The following is a 21,976-nucleotide window of genomic DNA, read 5'->3' on the forward strand; positions in this document are numbered from 1 at the left end:
GAGTTTGGCTTTTGGCTGATGGATCTGATTCAGTGAAATCTAGGGCAGTATCTATAGAGGTAGAATGAATTTGAGGCTGTTAGACCACTGGAATCCCACCTGTCTCAAGGTGATTTAGTAGGCAGCAGGGAGGAAGGCTTTAGAAACAGGTGGTCTTGCCCCAGAGCCCATGTTCTTTACCATCACACTACAGCATTATAAGGATCAAATGAGTTATATATATAATATGCCTAGCGCATAAAAAGTACTCAACAAATGTCATTTTGTTATAATTACCATTCTTGAGCATTTAAGGTAAGAAATACAAAATATAAGTCTAGACCCTTCCCTTTAGGACCATACAAACTTGTAAAAGAGACACAGACACAGCTAGGTATGACATCAGGCAGAAGGGTCATAAGCCACAGTGGATGGGCACAGAAGTAAGTGAAATTGGAGGAAGGAAAGAGTGATTTTGCTTGGAGAATTTGTACTAAGCTTCATTTAGAAGGTGGAACTGAAGCTGAGCTGCAGGGTAGCCAAGATGGAGTAGCTAAAACAACACTGAGGAAGCCTACTGGCAGGCGCAGTCAGGGCAGAAGTTTCTCCACGGAGGCATCAGGCAGTTTGTAGGGCTTTACTCCTGAGTACAAGCATCACTGGGTTCTATCTGAGGGATGCGACCTGCAGGCCACAGCATTCTTGGCTTCCTTTTCAACAATAGCAGAAACTTCTCTTTAGATTCGTCCCCCTCCCAATGGTCCTGGGAGAGACGCAGTACAACAGGTGCTTACTTGGACTTGAACAGCAGCCACACCTCTGGGATCTACCATATGAGCCATATGGTTCCTACAGGAAGGTTTCTTTGTAAAGGCCCAGGTGGTGGAAGAGCGACCTTCAAAATCAAACTCTATTAACATTAAGATGAATAACGACATCGTTTCCATTGGGCTTTTAATTGCATGGAACAGCAAGATTCCAAAAAAATCCAGTTAAATGCTGGGTTTTGTTGCTGCAACTTTAACTGCTTCCTGTGGCCCTCCTCTGCATAGCTCAGGGAGTATATAAATACTTCAGGGTTTGTCTTGTGCTCTCTGTTCTCCTTGGGGTGTTGGGTTGGAATGAAACACTGTCATCTCTTTGTTTCTCTGTGCTTTCTTGTGGAGGCCATGTTCTGTGTTTGTTTGAATAATATTTAACACCCAGGATCTGTCTGGGTAATTACTAACTTAGCCTCATGATACAAACTCTCAAGGAAATTAAAGATGAAAGCACTTTAAAATGCCCAATAGGTAGACTGAAGCATGAAGAGTGCCACAAGGCATGTTGGTTTAAATTTCCAGTTGAATTTTAATCCGATGTAAGAACCATTTTAATGGCATACAAAATTCAGATGGAAGGTAGAACTTTAAATCCAGGAGGCAATGGGGAAGGATCCAGCTAGACTGACGGGTTTAAAAGACAAGATTCCTGCTTTTTAAGTCATGACCTTTCATGAAGTAAACAAAGGATAGTTGCACAATTTAATCTGCAAGTTATAAAATCTGCTGTAGAAAAGATAGCAATATATAGTAAGACCAATCTTGAAAAACCACTATTTTTTTTTTTTTTTTTTTACATCAAGACTAACTGGACTAAAATTCCATATGGAACCAGAAAATCACAGACCGGAAGAAAACAGGCTTGCATTCTTAGATAAGAATATTATTATTTTTTCAGTGATATAGATTGAACCCAGGGCCTCATTCATGCTTGGCAAGTGCTCTAAGACTGAGCTATACTCCTAGCCCCAGAATTTTCATGATACAATGTAATGGTCTCTTCCCATCTTCTTTCTCCAACTGTGAATCCACTTCTTCTTTGAAGCTTTCTTCCAACTGATTCCTAAAAGTTCTTTCCAAATGATGCACATTTGAATGAAGAATGGATGGTGTTTGACAGGATGTGCTGATTTGTGACGCACCTTGTTCTGCAAAGTGAATTTTCAAAACAGTATGCCAAGCTGACATCAGGCGGTGAATTCTCAAATTCTCTCATTGTTCCTTTCCCCTTTGTTCACTCAAATAGAGTGGCCTATCTTATTATCTATTTTTCCTCTGGTAAAGGCTCTGAATAGTGTGTGTTATTTCTTTTAAGCCCATCCTTAGATTTGAACAGGTGCCTTCTGAATTTGTGGCCTTGACCCAAACAAGTAAATTTAATCGAATGAATGTCCCCAGGCGAAGTTGGCAAGATATGTTCATTACGTCAATTAGGCGGTGAGGTCGGATTTGTTTGCTGTCCATATCTTTCTTAAGAGAAATTCAAGGAAAATATTTTAAGTTATCAGAATGAATATGTGCATGCACATATGTGTATACCTACATACCTGTATTATATACTCAGTGAAGTCGTTTTTATTCTTTCCTAAATCCTTTCTTGCAGTAAGTGAAGATGTAGGACATTGAGTACTATCATGCTGGACAGTTCCTTTGCTATAGGAATGCATTCTGAGAGTTGTCATATACTGGTTCGGGCTCTGTTGATTATTTGCACTAATTCTAACTCTTAACTACCTGGCTTTTCTTTGGTGTCCTCACCACTACATACAATGGATTCCCTTCTCATGGACCTCCTAGTCCCTTCCCCCACCACCTGCCTAAGCAAAGTCTGTGTGTGGAGTAAAGTGTGGTTTTTGTAAGTAACTGAATTTGCTATTAACTTAAAATAGTCTGTTATAAGATGTTATAAACTTTAATGGATAGAAAAGAGTAAAGACAAAAGAATCAAATATATCACCATAACAGATAATGAAATCTCAAAGAAATAAAAGAGGGAAAGAGAGGCAAAATAACTACAAAGAAGTAAACTGGCCAATCGTATGGTACTGCAATATATAACAACAGAATATAATTCTTTACCTACAAAAATTATATTACATGTAACATGGCCAACCTCAGCTACTTAGGCCCTCCACAACTTAGTAAGACCCTGTTTCAAAATGAAGAATATAAAATCAGACTGGGGTGTTGCTCGAAGGTAGTATGCCCCTAGGTTCAATCCCCAGCTCCACAAAAATACAAATAAATAAGTAATAAAACAGAAGGAAATCTTACTATTAGAGACAATAGAGATGAGCCTGGATTTGATTTGAACCATAACTAATGTTTAGTGAAATAAGTCAAACATAGCACTAGGACAAACGTTATATGATGCTAACTACATAAGGAATCTGAAATATTCAAATTTAGTCTGAGATGAGAATGGTGGTTTCCAGGGTCTGTGGGCAGGGTGAAATTGAGAAATACTAGCCAAAGGGTAAAGTTTTATTTATATAATATTAATAACTCCTAGAGGTCTACTGTTTAGCATAATTACTATCATTTACTATACTATTTGCTAAAAGAATAGAGCTTAAGTGTTGCTATCCCTTCTCACCCAAGTAATAAATTAAGAGGGCTGTAAAGAACTTTTGAAGGCAATGCATAGTTTTATGGCATAGATTGCGGTGGTGCTTTCATCAGTGTATATTTATCTCCAAATTCATCTTATATACATTGGTTATGTACACATTTTTATGTCAACCATAACTTGATAAGGTATTTAAAATATAATTACAGACATGAATTCTGAATCAATGAAAAATGTTTATTTTCATCTCTCATGGATTCTTGTTTGATTCAACTCATTTTCCCTTTCCACTTGATGGCTAGTGTGTGATGGATGTGCCAGTGGGGCTTTGTGGCATGGTAGGAGAAGTCAGGGGAACAAGAATGATTGGTGAGGTGTAACTCTTTTAAAACCATCTTTCCTGAGGATCATTTTCTCTCAAGAACCCCCCCCCCCCGACATACACACAAAATAACTTTAATCTCATCAGCCAGGCAAAATTTCTGTTAACATTCTGGTTGCTTTTCATAATAGTCTTTTTTTCTATGCAATGCAAATTTAGATCATATCTTACATCTCTAAGTATTCATATTTTTTCACTTAATTTTATATTACGAGACCATTCCTTTACAAATCGATTTTGAAAGCACAGTTTCTTTTTCTTTTCTTTTCTTTTTTTTTTTTTTTTAATGTGGTACCGGGGATGGAACCCAGGGGCATTCTACCTTTGAGCTATACCTCCAGCCATATTTTTATTCTTATTTTTGAAACAGGGTCTAACTGAGTTGCAGAGGGCCTAAGTAGCTGAGGCTGTCCTCGTACTGCCATCCTCCTGTCTCAGCCTTCAAAATGCTGGGATAATAAGCATGCACCACAACACCTGGCTCACAGTTTCTTAATAATATGTCATCCTATACATTTCCTTTACACTTTCCCTTATATTAGATATTAAAGTTGACTCCAAATTTTAAATAACCATGATGTGATAAATATCATTGTATACATTTCATGCATCTCTCAGAGTAAGAGGCTCTACTTATGTGTGGTATTACATTTATTGATTTGCATACCACGAACCATCCTTGTATCCCTGGAATAAAACCAACATGGTATACAATCTTTTTAATGTGCTGTTAAATTTTACTTCCATGTATTTTGTTGAAGATTTTTACATCTATGTTCATCAGGAATATTGGTCTATAGTTTTCTTATTTTGTTGTGTCCTTGTCAGCTTTTGGTAGGATGAGTTGTAGTATTGTAGAATGAGTTTGGAAGTGTTTCTTCCCTTTCTACTTTATGAAAGAGTTTGAGTGGTATTGATGTCAGTTCTCTTTAAAGTGTGGTAAAATTTAACAGCGGATCTATCGAATCTTGGGGCTTTTCTTTGTTGGAGAATTTTTCCTACTGTTTCAATTTTATTACTTGTTATTTCAGTTTTTTATATCCTCTTGGCTCAATTATAGTAGGTCAAAATGTGTCCAGAAATTGATTCATGCTTTTCTTGATTTTCCAATTACTGGCATATAGTTTTACAAAGTATTCCTTGGTGATCCTTTGGATTTTAGTGGCATCTGTTGTAATGTCTACATTTTCATCTCTAATTTGTTTTGGTACATTTATTCATTGTGTATTGGTCATCCGAGGATACTTAGGTTATCTATCATTGCAAACACTTATTATTTCTTTGTGATGACAACATTCAAAATCTTAGCTGTTTTGAATTGTACAATACAGTATTAACAGCTATAGCCACCCTGTGTGTAATAGAACACCAGCAATTATTCCTCTCATCTAGTTGTGACCATGTAACCATTAACCAATGACTCCTCATCCTCTTAAGTTTTTGGTGCTCTTAGGTTCTCTCCTCAGTCCTAATTATCTCCTAACCTCAAAGGCCACCCATGGTAGTCTGGTATATCATCTAACTGCTTTCATACCCACTTATGCTTCATCTCTACTTATACAATTAAAAGCCATAGCTTTGTCAAAGACATATTAAGCATAAAATAGGAAATCTTTGGAGGAAAAAAAACCCTCAGATACCACCCTGCCAGCTTATCTGTCTTGGAGATGAGATCTGGAGCCCCAAGGTTGTCACCACAGTAAATGGACTAAATTCAAGGCCAGAAGACACTCAGGTAGGTTAGCTATGGAATTAGAGCAAATAGTAAGACAGGCATAATGGTGTACACTTGTAATCCCAGTACTTGGGAGGCTGCGACAGGAGGATCACATATTTGGGGACAGCCTCACCAAGCGGTGAGACTACCATCAACCTAGTGAAACCCTGTTTCAAAATAAAAATAAAATAGGGCTGGGGGTGTAGTGCCAGTAAAATGCCCCTAAATCCAATCCCCAGTACCAAAAAAAAAATAGTAAGAGAACACAAACATAGCATAAGAAGATATTGCTGGGTGAAAGAGTTATATCTAACAGGAATTTTTAGAAAGTGGAGACAGGAGGATCACAAGTTGGAAACCAGCCTCAACAACATAGCAGTGCTCTCAGCAACTCAGTGAGAGATCCTATTCCCAAATACAAAATAAAAATATGGATGAGGTATAGCTAAAGTAGAATGCTTTTGGGATCAATCCTCAGCAACAGACACACAACAACAACAACAACAACAACAACAACAACAACAGATAACACTTGCAAAAAACCCACAAAAATTAATCATAAAATATCAAAAGTTGTTGACATACTTATAGTCTTTTTTGTTCATGACCTCCCTCCCTCCTCCCTCCCTCCCTTTCTTCCTTCCTTCTTTCTTCTTTTTTCCCTCCTTCCCTTCTTTTCTTTATTTTTCTTTCTTTCTTTCCCTTTTCTTGGTGGTATGGAAGATATGAACCCATAGCCCTGTGCATTATCTGTAACTTCTCTTAAAATTTAAACTTCTCTTACATGCATTTTTGAAATTATAATTTTTCAATCTGATGTTTAGAAACATGAGCTATTCCTAAAATCTCAATTGAAGACTATTTATAAGTTGACTTCAAAAAGTGAATAAATCCTACGTTACCTTTGAGACGAGAAGTGAAATGATTTCTTTTACGGTGTTGTCAATCAGATCATCTATTTTGGAATGGTACTGTTGCTAGATATTAAGAGACAAAATGTGCATTAGTTGATACAGGCACAAAACTTTTGTCCTAAATCACAAATGCTCTCTAGCTACTAGTTATGACATATCAGATTTACTTAAAATGATCATTTTGAACACTAAAAGAACAAAACCTTGAAAATGATCCACCCAATCAACACTTTTTACATTGTGGTTTGAAAATTTTCCCATGTGCACTGTTGAGTTAAGCAGCTAATGGGGTTATTATTTAGATGAATTGAGTTCTTATTCTTATTCAGGCAGAGGAATGTGAAGGATACTTTTTGTCTCCTCCTCTGTAATTAAGGTGGCCGTGTATTTTTCTAAAGGGTTGGTTTAGCTGGAGAAGCAAAAAGACTAGAAAAAGATTTAATTAATACAGCATTTCATGTCTGACAACTCTCATTCAGAAGTTATTTTAAATGTGCTCTAGAAATAAAATGAGCCCCCAATTGTTCTCTCTAAAAGGACCTTTTTGTCAGCCCCGGGAGCAGCAGTTTATACAATTCTTACAATATGCTCAAGCAAGGGCAAAATTAAAATTTCATCAACAAAGGTGAATAGATGGTAACAAATTAATAGGCTATAAAAGGTATAATGAAACAGCTCAATCTCTATAGTTTTATTAGTGCTGCCTCATGAAAAAGATGCCTTTAAATAAATACAAAAAAGATGTATTTAAAATAAATCTGAAAGACTCCTCTTTTCTTTTTGTTTCTTTTCTTTCCTTTCTCTAGAAACGAGTAGAGGGTTCTATTCTTAAGTTAGCAGGAGCTTGGGCTTCTAAGGCAGGCTAAGTCACATCCATTTAAACGGTAATTCTTCCTTTTGGAGCATTTATCTGACAGCAGATTGTCCCCAATAGCCACTTCACAGAAAATGTGACTTGTAAAGACTAACCCTATCTTGATGGTTCAAGGCTTCTTGGAGCAGCTAACATAATGCATAGAGTAAAAGTACTCAGGTCAGTATAAACATTAGACCAACTTAACAGCTGCTGGTTGAATGGTTTCCTAAGATGTAAGTTTTTGAAAGGTATTTTTCCCCCTTTTGAAAACATGTCTCAAAGTTTCCACACAGAACAAAACATCAGCTTAGGCCTGCTTTGGAATACTCAGGAAGGATCCTGGATCCCTCAAGGGCTCTGACGGTTTTAAGTGGTCATCATCTACCTGCGTAAATAATAAAGGAATGGACGGAAGCATAATTTTGGAGCTTTTGAATTATCTTCTTTGTGCGTGCATGCGTGCCTGCATGTGTGTATGTGTGTTTTACTGGGAACTGAACTCAGAGATGTCCTATCTCTGAGGTGTATCCCTAGACCTATTTTTTAATTTTTATTTTAAAACAGGGTCTTGCTAAGTTGCTAAGTCTGGCATTGAACCCATGATCCTCCTGTTTCAGCCTCCCAAGTACTGGGATTACAGGTGTGAGCCACTGTACCTGGCTTGAACTATTTTCTTTACCTCTGTATGAGTGTGCATATGGAATGAGACTGGACTAAGCCACACCTACATGAATGTGGAGCGTCACACATGCTGCATGCACCCCGAGATGCCTGTCTGGCTCACTCAAAGCAATCCCCAAATTTGTCTTCCCCAGAGGACAGATGGAAGGGAAACACAGAAGCCAAATCTCTGTGGAGGTGGTGCTGATGCTTTTGCTCTGGGAATAGCTTGAAGAGAAGGCAAAAGGGAGAGTAGGAGAGTATAAAGAAAAACAAGGTAAAGCAAAAGAATCTGAGCAAGCTGACGGGTACTTTGGGTTCTGATCCATTAATTACAGTAACTTTCCCAGCCAGTATGAGTATGAGTATCGCATGAGTATGTCGGGGCCAAGTGAACAAGTTCTGCTCCTGCTCTGATTGGTAGGGTGGCCCCACACTTGGGAGAAGGGCCCCAGCTCCTGGCTGTCAGCTGCATAGCTGACTGGGTGGCAAGCAGCTTATGTAAATTGGCTCTGCCATTCTCTTTCAGAACCTCTGGGGTCTATGTAGCAAGAAGAAGAGAAACACCAGCCCCAGCCTCCTGTGCTCTCCTGTGTGGTAGAACAGGAAAGGGATACCAGAGAGGGTCTTCATGCTCCCTCGTCCCTCTAACATGGCAAGTGCTTCCAAAAAAAGAGGGATTGAGGCCCCCAGATTCCAAGTGGGTTCTTAAATATGCTTGGCCTTAATGCTTATGCCGCTTGTCATAAATTTTAAATTTTAACTAAAAAATAAGAAACTACCATTAGGCAGCTATTGGCTATACAGTAAGAGCTCCTTTATATTAGACTTTGGGGTTGGATTAATTCTGGCAATTCTTAAAATTGAGTGATAAGCCCAGTACTAAAGAGGCCATTTATACCCATTTTACTGAAAAGCAGGGAAAGTCAATGAACCCTAAGAGCCAAGAAATCCTCTTATAATAATACCCTTCCATTTTTGCTATCTTTGATACATGATCTAGTTATAAACAGAGGGAGAGGAAGACTGAGGAAGGGGTAAGAGAGAGGTGGTCAAAATAAGAATGAAAAAAATAACCAGATATGTACCAGTTGAAAAAGGAAAGCAACAGAGAAGTAAATATACATCTTAGACACACGACCCGAGGGACATAGAATGAGGTTTGGTAGATTTTACAATATGGAATATTGCTCTTGTAAGTCTATTTGATTAGATCTGACTTCACTAATATCAAAACTGTTGGGAACTTTCGGAATCTGCTCTGGCTGCACGGTTGGTAGCAGTGGACTAAGAGTCTGCGTGGGAAGTGGCCTGAGAATTCTTATTTCACATATGTATTCTGCAAAGAAAAGAACTCAAGTTATGTTAAATATATTTAAAAAGTGAGTTAGAAAGTTGCTTATCAGGTCCGGATAGCTTTCAAACATAAACACAAACACTCAAAAAGAGATCACAATTAACTAAAATCAGAATTTATCTGCAGATATTTCTATTATCTAGGCTAAAACTGATGAATTTTTTCATTCAATTTAGATAAACAAATAGTATTATTGATAAAAAATCTGAGAATTGTTGTGACCAACAATTAAAACCTTTAAAATTTGTATCAGAATATTCCAGGGTAGACTGCCATTCCTATCTACCTTAGCTTTTTTTTTTTTTTCTTTTGGTGGTACTGGGGGTGGAACACAGGGGCTTTCTACCTCCAGGCTATACTCCCAGAACTATTTTTTAAAAATATTTTATTTGGAAACAGGGTCTCACTAAGTTGCTGAGAGCCTCACTAAGTAGCTGAGGCTGGCTTCGAAACTGTGCAATCCTCCTCTCTCAGCCTCCCAAGTGTGGGGATTACAAGCGTGCGCCACCATGCCCAGCTTCTACTTTAGCTTTGACAGATTCCAGCCCATACTTAATTCTCTTCACATCTAGCCTCAAATATAAATTGTTTTATGCCCTGCTTCTTCAGCAAATGACTCTTACTTTATATTAAAATAACCAAATACATCAAATACATGCGGGCACAGTGACACACATCTGTGTTTCCAGTACTTGAAAGGCTGAGACAAGAAGATTACAGGTTGCAGTTGAGCCTTAGCAACTTAGCAAGACAGACCCTCAGCAATTTAACAAGAATCAGCTTAAAAAAAAAACAAAAACCAAAAAAACTTAAAAGGCCTGGAGGTATAGCTTGGAAGGAATATGCTCCTGGGTTCAAGCGCTACTATGAAAAACAATGGCAACAACAACAAAAAAAAACCACAAATAAAAAAACCAGACAAACACACCTCCCTCCCAAACCCAAATAGAAATCTTTACTTGAGTCCAGTCATATCAAAAATCTGTTCTCTCTACACTCAGGTGAATATCAATATTTCACCGGACTGTCCTCGTATAAACTCACAAGAAATGAAGACTAATCAAATGCCAGGGTGTCCAAACTTTCTTAAAAGATGTTGTTCCTTCTCTTGGGATGCATTTTAAAGACATTCAATGGTTAATTTCAGAAATGGAAGCATTTTATTTGAGAACCAGTCCTGCAGAAGTAGGGTCCCTCTTCCTCTTCCTGAGTTGCCCATTAAATGTTCTCATCCTATTCCTGACCAATCAGACCAGGGATGAAGTGGCCTTGAAGACAGGTGAATGCCTACAGCCCATGCAGTCCTCTGATTTTCTGCAGCAGTGAATAACAAGGATTCTAAACACCATGGTGGTTTTGTGATCTCAACATCTGTCTCAGAAGGAGTAGCCTGAGAGTGCTGACTCAATACACACAGCGATCCCAGAAGCAGAGCATTCACTCACTAGTCACACCACTGAACTCTATTCTGGGTCTGGCAGAGCATGTTTGCATCATGACTGTAAGAAAATGGGATTGTAATTTAGAAGCACAGAAGGGGCTGCACTGTGATAAGGTGTAGGAAAGGCTTTTATGTCGGTATTGGCAATGGAACAAATATACTAGAGATTTTGGAGAGGTAATTTCCTTATAACTTAGAAATTATCTATGCTAGGTATATCCTCTCAAGTCTTGTACTCCAATGTGGTTGATATAACTACAATGCACCAATTAAAAAAATAAATAAATTTAAATATAAAAAAAGAAATTATCTATGCTAGGTTTGACTGAGTAATATACATTTTTACAGGATTTCAAGTGATCTAACAATCCAGTACTTGTAATATATGTACTAATTTACAACAATCCCAAAATGTATATTTGCACATATAAAAAGGGAAAGTCTGTGCAATTATGTGGGTATATTGAGTGGAGAGAAAAAGCAAATTATATAATCCTTATTTTGCACTGCATTTCTTGTTTACCAGTCTTCGGGTTGCTAATGGGTTTTACACCTGCACATTTTGAACTATATTAATTGTGTGAAAGTTGCGGGAGAACTAATTGTCTCTGGTGAGAAGGTACAGGTGCAGACATAATGAACAGTAGCAGATGATTATTCAAACCCGTCTGCCTAGTAATGTAAAGAACCATTTGACCACGGAACAGTATTTGTCATTTGTATGTGTGTGACTGTTTTTCTTTTTAAGCGCTGTAGTGAGTTGTTTCTTACAGGGGAGGATTTTTATAAATCGGGGACAACAAATCGGTCTGCTCTTTCTCTCTACAATATTTACTAAGTGCCTATTATGTGTCAGATAGTGCAGTGTATGTCAAAATAAGAACAAGTGGGTAAGACCAGTATTCATGGAAAGAGGCAAGATGATTCTATAATGTAGATGAGAAAAGAATGGGATTATGAAGACACTTAAGACATTATTCTCAGGTAGACAATCACAGGCTTGCATCTGTGTACTAAAAAAAAAAAACCATGAAGAGGTGACTAGGAGCCATTGGTATCTCAGCCTGCTGCCTTCTCATTCATATAATTAGAGATAATAAATCATTTGTATGTGATCAGAAAATGATAATTACTGAACATTCTTTAACAGTCACATGTCAGTTACTTATATTTGGAAGGCTGTACACAATGGTATTAGAAATTCATTCTGCCTTGAATTATTCAAAGAATAAAATATGAGTACATATATATGCACAAATCATGCCAAATAGATAATGGGTCATCTCCATTAAGTAGATTTGGAACCCACAGATAGCAGGCTTTATTATCTGCTTTCACAATTAGCTAAGCCCTGGTGCTTGGATGAGATTTGTCAGCTTAGTAGGGGTGGCCTGCATTTGATTCCCAGGTTTCATCTGTAAGACTTGTAAAATTTATCTTTGTCATAGATAAGAGCAACATTGTCAGCAACAAAAACAGCAACACGAAAGAATGTAATATAGTCAACCCTGTGTGCATGCAGGGTTTGAAACTGTGTACCTCAGAAGTTCTGGTGGTACTGTGGACCAACCTTTTATGGATAAGGATGAAAACCTCTGGACATAGGTCTGCTTGTTCTCTTCCCTAACTATAGTGATGGTCATATCCCAGGTTACTGGGTAACTTGCACGTACTGAAACCCACAACTGGATTCATCCTATAAAGTGACCGTGGGAGTGGCACTCTGATATAAATATTTGGGGGTATATGTTATTTAAATTTCCAAACTCTAAATTTTTCTGATATGAATGAAAGTATATACTACACATATAGGCTTCAAAGTGTTAATAGTCACTCTGTTTCTAAACATAGATTTTCGTGTAAAGAAAGGTAAAGTCATTTGGTTTTTAAATGATTTTGTCTTTAAAAATCTAAGGGTGGTTTATAGTGTCTCCAGCATAATAGGAAAGAAACATTTTCCTTGGCATTATTTATGATACAAGTATTTGCATGTGTTTTTAATGTGTCTTTGGGCTACTGCTAGATTGCAGTAAGCGGTTAGCCTTTAATTTATATATATTGACACCCCAAACCTGAAAATAAAATTGTTAATTTGAAAAGGCAAAATAAAAAACACAGAGTTCTAAAAATAATTCAAATGAAAATGTGCTTTCAAAAAACAAAACAAACAAAAGTGGAAGACTTACCCATTGACTACCAAACTGGATCATGCCATGGGGGGGGGGTGATGAAAGAGAACATAAGAATAAAGAAATGATGAAAAAGTAATAATGAGAAATAAAGGTAACAAAAGGTCAACTTAAAACCATAAATAGATAATCCAAAATAAATACATCCATTTTCAACCAGTGACCACTCTCAACACAAATAAAATTATGGGGTAAGATGAAACTGAATTTCTGTATTGGAAACCAAACAAAATATAAATCAAATTAAAATAATGAAATATTTCAGGATAAGAACTAGGCCTAGTTTATAAGCATATTCCGACTTGATCTTTAAAAACAATGGAAGCGTCTGTGTAAATGGAGTGTTTCATATGCTATGTTTTTGTGGCTTGATTGTTATGAATGCAAATTCTGAATACCCTAAATTTGTATAAACAAAGCTGAGTTTCTCTGGAGCTTTCTCATTTGCTTGTAAAAGGCAAGGTTTATGCAAATCCTCAACACCTAAAAGGTTTATCTAAAATTCAATGGCCATTTGTGAATCTTTAGGCAGCATTTATGTACAATTGTAGAGAGCTACCAGAGCCAGGGACCTGAGGCCGCCTCATGCCTGTGCAGCACTGACTCCTGGGCACACGTCCACCTACCTCTTGTCCTCCATCCAGGGCACAGAGTTTGGTGCTTTGCTTTTTGGCATCGACTAATACATTAAACATCGTGCACACGCACGCTGGAATGCGCAAGTCAGTTGTTTTGCTTGCCTTTTGCAGCTTGAGTTCGAATGCAGTTCTTGTTCTAGTTATTAAAACATAAATTCAAAGTAAGAAATTCTGACATATGTCCCACCTGTTTGTAAAAGTGAAAGCAACACTATAAGATACTAATTTAAAACATGCAAATAAGGAGTGAGCAGTTTGGCGGAGCTTGGGAGCTGGGGGTATGGGGTGGGATGTGCTTTTCGGGTGTCTCAAATGAAAGGTCAGACTGCAGTATCTGATATAAAAACAAATATTGGATTTTTTTACCCAGTGGCATTTTGGGGTGCTAGTTTTATGGAATCAAACAATACTGACGCTCAAATTAAGTTTTTAAATATCTAATGTATCATACTGAAAGACCTCAGCGTTTCACTTAACTATCTGGATTAACTTCCAATAGAAAAATCACTTGTTTCTCTTCATTAAGGAATAACAAATCTTCTATTTAGGGACTCCCCAATTAAAAAGTAAAACACACATCTGGAAAAATATAAACTATGACAATCAATGATGACAGAAAAGGTGTAATTCTTTTACGTCATTTTGGTGAATGTATGTGTGGCTGGGAACTGAACCCAGGGTCCTGCCTCTGAGCTACACCCCCAGCCCTTTTATTTTTTATTTTGAAACAGAGTCTCACTAAGTTGAAGATGCCTCACTCAATTGCTGAGGCTGGCCTGACAACCTTCAATCCTCTTGTTTCAGCCTCCCAAATACTAGGATTATAGGTGTGTGCCACCGGGCCAGGCTACTTAGATTATCTTGTAAACATCTGAAGTTGCAGGTTAGTTTTTGAAAGAGAGGGCCGAATAGGCATTTTGGAATTGCTTTTGCTAAAGTAGCCAAGGCTATATTCACACAGGTTGGAGACATCAGAATCATAGATGATTTTTAAAACAACACAAAACAACCTAATTTATAGCCCTGCCTCAGGAGGCCTTTATACTAAAGACAGGATTTTTTTTCCTTCAGTTTAAAGAATTCAGGAATATTCCAGTCACTTCACCAGCATTCGACTGTTATTCCAATATCCAGCCCTACCTTGCTCTTGAACCTATCAAAACAAGGGCTATGGAGGAAAAGTCACTGCTCAACCAATCAGGATATAATACTGATTTTGTAAGAACTATTCTTTAAAAAAATGAAGGCACATTTGGAAGAACCCAAAACTTCTTAACTTATTTCTGATTATGTGCTAAAGAATGCAAAGAAGTACTTGGGAGTCATCTCTTTAGGACAGACAATAGCCGAGAACACTGAGTAATCCCAGGATGCTCCATGGCGCTGGTCGCAGGAGAGCTTGTCACGCCACGCCATTACACAGCCCAGACACAGACACAGCCCAGAATGCGTAAAGAACTCAGCAGACCTTATGTTCCACCAGATATTACCTTGGGAATTTCAAGCGCTGTATTCCCAGAAGGATAATAAGTACAAGAGAGATGATTAATAGGGTATAGGTACTACCAATGAGGACAATGGTTTGGGAAAGATGAAAAAAAATAAAGTATTAGATCAACTGAATGCATTACAATAGGTCCCCAGAAGTGTAAGTCACAGAACCTAGTGCCCACTTGATTTTGAGAGAGAAGTGCATACTACATCCTTTCCTGTGACAATGATGTAACAAGTAAGTGGTGTGAAGTGGTATTTTGGGTGCTGGTGGTTAAGCAGCAACTTGAAAACAAATGTCTACCTTTTGACACAAGCCTCGATCATATCACTGGCCATTAGTTTAAGCCTTTGTTCTAAGTGGTGGGCAAATTCTTGTTCTGGCCAGTGTAGATCAAAGACAAACATTTGCAGCGCGTCGAGTTTCCAAAAGAGGTCTTCGGATGTTGCTGAGCCATTGCTAGAAGAAAAAGGAAAAGTGAACACCATGAACTATACTGCTAATGATGTGTGCCATCAATACACTGTTTCCTCCTTTTTGTATTTATGGCCATCAGCAAAAAGAGTGCCACATATGATATCTAAGAATTCAGTATTTCCTTGTTGAGGCTTACAAATCTTCCTTTCTAATTCTTAATAATGCAAGGAGAACAAAATAGAAATAAATACAGGAATAAGATTTCAGAACAAAAAGCGTAAAAGATATGGATGCTTAGGAAAGAAAGCCAAGTGTGTAGATAAGAACATTTTTTTTTTTTTTTTTTGCCATACTGGGGATGGAACCCAGGGTAATTCTACCTGTGAGTAAAACCCCCAGTCCTATTTTTTTATTCTTTATTTTGAAACAGGATCTCACTGAGTTGCAAAGGGCCTCACTAAGTAGCTGAGGCTGTTCGCAAACCACCATCCTCCTGTCTCAGCCTCCTGAATGCTGGGATTACAAGTGTGTGCCGCCACGCCTGGCAAGAACAAAATTTTTGAAGATTAAAGAATCTTCAGTCTCTAGGATAAAGGTAAACACGTGTTTTCTTTCAGAAATTCTAATTTTTTTTTTTTTGTGGTACTAGGGGTGGAACCCAGGGGCATTCTATCTCTGAGCTACACCCCCATTCCTATTTCTTATTTGGAATCAGGGTCTCCCTAAGTTGGTGAGAGCCTCACTACTTGCTAAGGCTGTCCTCAAACCTGTGATCCTCCAGTCTCAGCTTCCCAGGTGCTGGGATTATAAGTGTGCATCACCTTGCCCAGCTAGCTAAAATGTTTTATCCAATAAAATTCATATGACAGCAAGTAGTAGCTTTTCTCTTTTATTCATGCATCTATAACTCTTGTCTTCCATCATGGCTCCTGTCTATTTATAGCTATGTGACATACAGGGCCCTTACATTTCTCAATTAGAGGTAAAAGTGAAACAGGTACTGGGAATAAGATAATAGGCTGGGTAGGGAAGTAAACCTTTACTTCTATTTGGAGGTGCTTGGGGCCTTTTCTAGGTTGTAATTAAAATCCAACTTGGTGCAAGGTATGGTGTAACAGGGAAATTACATTCAGGGTGTTTTGATATCAGAGCAAAACCATATATTTCAAGTCCTTATGTCTAACTGTGGAGCCAAGGTACTATAGTAAAATGACTCAGGGATTGTATTTTCACATCACGTAAGAAGGCAATGTGTAGAAGAGTTCATATGATATTTGGGCAAATGATAATGTTACTGCTTTTCATTATGCAAGTATACAGGCTGGTAGGGAAACAGATGTTTTGAAAGTAAAATATTTCTACATTAAAACATATTGAAACTTCACTGAAAAAGCGAACAAAAGAACAGAGAACAACAAAAAGCTGCTATTCATTTTCCCTCAGCTTTCTAATAATTGTTTCATACAGCCTACTTGTTATATTTTTACTTTGCCAAAGTAAATGAAATAAACAAATTCGTTTATGATAAGGGCATAGTGAAAAACATTTATAAAAATACAATTATTTTAGATAGCCACGTTGTTTAGCTAAATATATATTAATTAGCTAGCTTTAGAGAAATCACCTCTTGCTCTGGCTAATTAAAAGCTTTGTTTCTGCCCTCCACTCCGGTCTCCGTGTCTCAGCTCCATTACCAAGCCGGACCGCTCTCCTCCACCCATGCTGCCAGTAATTCCTCATGGTTTCTTGGTCTAGCCAAGCTGTTCTCAGAGTTAAGTTCTCAGGGGACCAATCACAGGAAAACAATGAAGAGACTCACAGAACTTTATTCACATAATGTCTCTTCACCTTCATATGTTCCAAATGTATCATTAAGTAAAACAATCAGCTAACACCATGCCGATACTACTGTAAAAAATGTTAGAAAAGACTTACTTCTGTATAATTTTGCCATATGTGAAAAATAAGGGGAAAACACAGGCAAAATCTTCTTATATATCCATAGTGTGCAGTGTAATAAATCAGAAAACCTTTGTATTGATTGTATATAGTTGGCAATCTGCTTCTTCTAGTTTTTATTTTGGAGAGATGTAATTGTGAAATGTATATTTTGTTTAATAGCACAATGATAACAATAACTATCAAAGCACAGTCTTGAATAGTAGAAGCAGACTTTGTCAAAAATATGTGACAAGTGAATCTTTTATAGAGAATTTGGCTATATTTTTCTTCCGTTGGATGCTATGGTAAGATAGTAAATAATACATGCGCTTAATTGAGATTGTAATTAAGATAATAAGTGTTTGTTATAATTAAATAGATAAAAATATAAATAGGTTTTCTCTGGAGTTGGTACTTATAGCCTGCAATTTATTCAGAGCTTTTTCATTTTAAATTATTTCTAATCAGTGATCTATTCCTAAAGGTGTCATTAACAGATTAAAGAGTTCAAATGTGAATAATGGACTCTTAGATATCTCCAGCAGGAAGATATGCCAGCAGGAAATTTCATCTTACTGGCATTCACTTCTAGAGCTGAGAAACAAAAATGAAGATTTGCATATGTAGAAAAAGAGGTGAAGGAAAACCTCTTTTTAAAATAGTGCCTTCTAACATGAGTCATATAGGTAGTCATATATAGGTAGATATGTATCTTTGAACCCATAGTTGTATTTCTTTATTTACTTATTAATGTGGTGCTTGAAATAGAACCCAGAGCCTTTCATATCAGAGGCTTACTCTGCCACTGAGCTACATCTGGCCTGGTTACGTTATGTATACTTTTTAATGAATCAGGAGTTGAATCAATTTTTTATACAAAACGGAAATACTTCTTGTTACTTTATGTCTTGCAATAAATATAAGCAACTCAATTGCAATAACATCATAACATTAGGAGGAATTCTGGACACTATGACGAAGAACCTACAGTTGATAATCTTGGTAGGCAAAGATAACGATGATAAACTTAAAAATGTGCTCAGAATGATGAAAGAGCAATCACTTATCAAATCTATAAAAAGATAAGTAATAAGTAGTCACAACCTATACAAAGCTCCAAATTGGTCATGATTCCTCTCCTGGGACTCATATAATTTTAAAAGGGGGTCCTCAATAATAAGGGATTTGGGGCTCACTCAGATCTCAAAGTTAAATACATAGCAATGAAACCTAAATTTTAAAGGACAATACCCACGGTAGTGTTCTTGGTTAAAGTTAAAGGCATTAAATTGATGAAGAATGAGGAAAAGGATTTGAATTATTAGAGAAGTACCCTAAATCATAAACTGAGATTTATTACACTTTGTAGGTAATGTATGAGTACACAGAGATAGAACTCCACGTACTATGATGGCCCAAAGCATGTGCCTGCAAAAGAAAGATACACATACAGCATAATATCTTAGCAAGTATTTTAAGTCTGGGAATGATTAACTTGGAGAAATATTGCCAAACTGTTTTGCAAGCTATTTTTCTGAGTCTTTTCCTTGGTTTCTTGACTAGTAGGTATCCTGGACTTTGTACAGATTTGACAGTTGGTGGTGGCATAGAAAGGGAGCTAGCAAGATTTTAAGCAGCCTATTCTCCAGAAGCAGAATAATTTGAATAGGTGTGAGGATTTTGTAGTGAAACAAGCCTGGGTTCAGATTGTGCCTCTGTCACTTATTTGCTGTGAAATAGCAGGCAAGTTCTGTTTCTTAACTTTATGACTGACGTTTCCTTAACTGTAAAATGAAGATCATGACATTTACAGAGTTGTTACAAAGATTTAATGAGTTAGATAACTTAGTACTGTATCTAGAACACAGCAAACTCAATACATGGAAGCAATTTTTTTTCTTATTCTAATTATTCTTTCTGACTACACAAGAAATTTTGGAAAAAGGATGATCCTGCTTGGGGTTTTACATGTGTTAACCAGAACTTTTACATAGTTTATTTTGTTTCTTGCAAGGCTCATAGTTTTTATAACTACATGGTTATACATGATAATGACTGATGGTAGTTATGAGTAGATTCTTGATAAAAGAATACATTGAAATGATTATATATATATATATATATATATATATATATATATATATATATATATTTGTGAAGCTCTCAATACCAGTTTCTATAGTATGATGGGCATAGAGAGGAAGCAGGGTAGAATCCAGAGGAAAAAGCACTAGGTGCTGTGTGCCTGTATGTTTTTACCACACTCAGCCTCAATATGATATATATAAAAATATATTTAAAAAGTGAAAAACATAAGAGATACAAATCTCTTCTTGAAAATATACACAGCAAAATTTAACTCAGCCATAAAGAACAACAAAATTATGTCATTTGTAAAATAAAATGGATGGGTCTAGGGAATATTATGCTGAGATCAGTTAATTACAGAGAGTCAAGGGTCCACAGTTTTCTCAACTATGTGGAATTTAGAGAGGAAATAGGAAAAAAAAGGGACTGTAGATAATTGAGGATAGTGAACAGTAGAATAGTTGAAGGGAATAGGGGAAGGAGACTGGAAAGGGAAAGGGAAGAAAACAGTTCAAATGATGCTGTGCTCATGTATAAAGGTATCACTACCACATTAGCTATTATGTCCCAGGAGAGAGCAGGGTGGGATCACCCTATGACCTGTGTGAACATTTGTTTGTATGACTTGAACCTAAGACGTACAATTATAATGCACCAATAAAAGTATAAAAATAAAAAGCAAAGAAAACATGTATAGAAATAGCATTCAGTATATTTATTAGGTACAAGGTATAAAATAATTTATTGAAAGCTTAGGGCATGCCAGTTACTTTTATATAGTTTTTTTTCCAGTGCCTACAAAAATAACTTTGCCATAGCCACCATAGAATTGAGGAGAGTAAAGCTAAGGAAGATTTATGATTAATAAGCTAAGATCTAAATGCAGGCCTGATCAATTTCAAAGCCCAAACATTTTGCTTTAATTCCTCTTTCTGAATCTGCGATAGGTAGATAACAAATGGAGTTAATAAAAATGATCTTTAATAGTATGATTATCTTAAAATAACAACATGTACCCATTGATATATGAAAAGAAAAAAAAGAAGAACTTCCTGGTGCTGAAAAGAAATGATTTCCTTGCAAAGTATAATACTGTGTCTTTAATGTTCAGACTAAGATAAAAATAGAAAAAAGATTATACACTTGAAATCATTTTTATAATGGCTTTTTACATGCACAAGATAAATTACGTGGGCAGTAAGAAAGCTGAGCCTAAGCATTCTTGCAATACATTAACCAAAATGTCTATCTAAGAACTCTGGTCAGATTCCTAAGGGTAAAATCTGCAACCTGGGTCACAAAATGACCCTTGCCACATAGAAATTACATCAAACTGGTGCTTATTTTTTCTTTTCTATTTGCATCATTTATCATCGATATGCTAAGCTTAGCTTACCAGCTTAGAAGCTCAAACAAATAAAACCCAAACCGTAGTATTCTTCAAACAACGATGATAAATGCCATGCAATCTAAACATATCTGCACAGAACACAGCCCAGGCCATGCACTAGCTACACACCACCAGGAAATAAGTGAGGGATACACACGTGGACTCATATATAGAAGCCATCCACGAAGGAGTAGAAATGTTAGGAATCTGTGGAAGATTAAGAGGCAGACTTGGAACTTTTGGAAGAGCTACATTGGGAAGACTGTTGGCGATATTCCTGTAAAGAAACAAACAACGTGGGAAGGGACCACCATAAGCAATAACTACAGATGGCCATGTGTAAAGTCATAAGGTCAGGCTTGAGAGGAGAGTTCCCTGTGGACACTCGGTGAGATACCTACTTGACAGGCTGCCATGTCTCCTGCTCAAAACCTCTGTGAATTGACTGGGCGATGGAGGACTCCATGAGATCCACGTAGCGGACAACCATGGGCACAAAGATCTCTTGCAAGTGTTTGTGAAATTTCCCATTACACAGGAGTGCTGAAAAAGACAAGCAGAAACAGTACTTGTCAGAGGAACAGTCTCGGCCATTGGGAAAAGAGGGGTGGTAAAACCTTTCCCTGAAAGAGTTGACATAGGAGAACCAATGAAATACAGTTGATAATGGATTTTGTTCTCTGTAGTGTGTATCATGGTATGAAAAGTGATCAGAAAGTCTACTTAGCCTTTTATTCACATCTACTAAGACAAAGGTAAATATCTTTATATTATCTTTATAAAATGGTTCTGGCAGGTGATATATTTATACTTTCTAGGAGTTCAACACATAGGTGTATGATAGGTTACTGGTAATTCAAGGCAGTTGAAGGCCACTAGAAGGCTCTGGCACATGTAAATACAGCAGTTAAGCAGAGAGAACCTTTATACCAGGGTGTATAGGAAGCAGTGCTAAGCAAGCAACAGCAATTCACCTTTCCCTCATACAAATGAGGGCTGTGTATTTTTTTTTTTTTTTTTTTTTTTTGGTGGTGGTACTTGGGGTTGAACCCAGAGGCTTTCTACCTCCAGGCTACACTCCCAGACCTATTTTATATTTTATTTGGAAACAGGGTCTCCATTCAT

At 37.1% G+C, this 21,976-nt stretch overlaps 1 protein-coding gene across 15 annotated transcripts in view; it reads right to left on the minus strand.

Moving 5' to 3' along the window:
* Nucleotides 1-21,976, minus strand: part of CADPS2 (calcium dependent secretion activator 2) — a gene marked incomplete at both ends in the record, with an annotated part of 558,610 nt that overhangs the window by 45,184 nt on the left and 491,450 nt on the right. For 4 of the 15 annotated variants that reach the window (XM_080700888.1, XM_080700897.1, XM_080700895.1 and 1 more), the window contains 6 exons: nucleotides 6,371-6,445; nucleotides 12,883-12,897; nucleotides 13,512-13,659; nucleotides 15,319-15,474; nucleotides 21,009-21,128; nucleotides 21,253-21,394. In XM_080700888.1, the coding sequence (XP_080557014.1) occupies nucleotides 6,371-6,445; nucleotides 12,883-12,897; nucleotides 13,512-13,659; nucleotides 15,319-15,474; nucleotides 21,009-21,128; nucleotides 21,253-21,394 (656 nt within the window). The remainder of the gene's footprint in view (nucleotides 1-6,370; nucleotides 6,446-12,882; nucleotides 12,898-13,511; nucleotides 13,660-15,318; nucleotides 15,475-21,008; nucleotides 21,129-21,252; nucleotides 21,395-21,976) is intronic. The other 11 variants (XM_080700894.1, XM_080700890.1, XM_080700902.1 and 8 more) reach the window with 3 other exon arrangements.

Source organism: Muscardinus avellanarius (genome assembly GCF_963383645.1).
Source record: "Muscardinus avellanarius genome assembly, chromosome: 9".
Lineage (NCBI taxonomy): Eukaryota > Metazoa > Chordata > Mammalia > Rodentia > Gliridae > Muscardinus > Muscardinus avellanarius.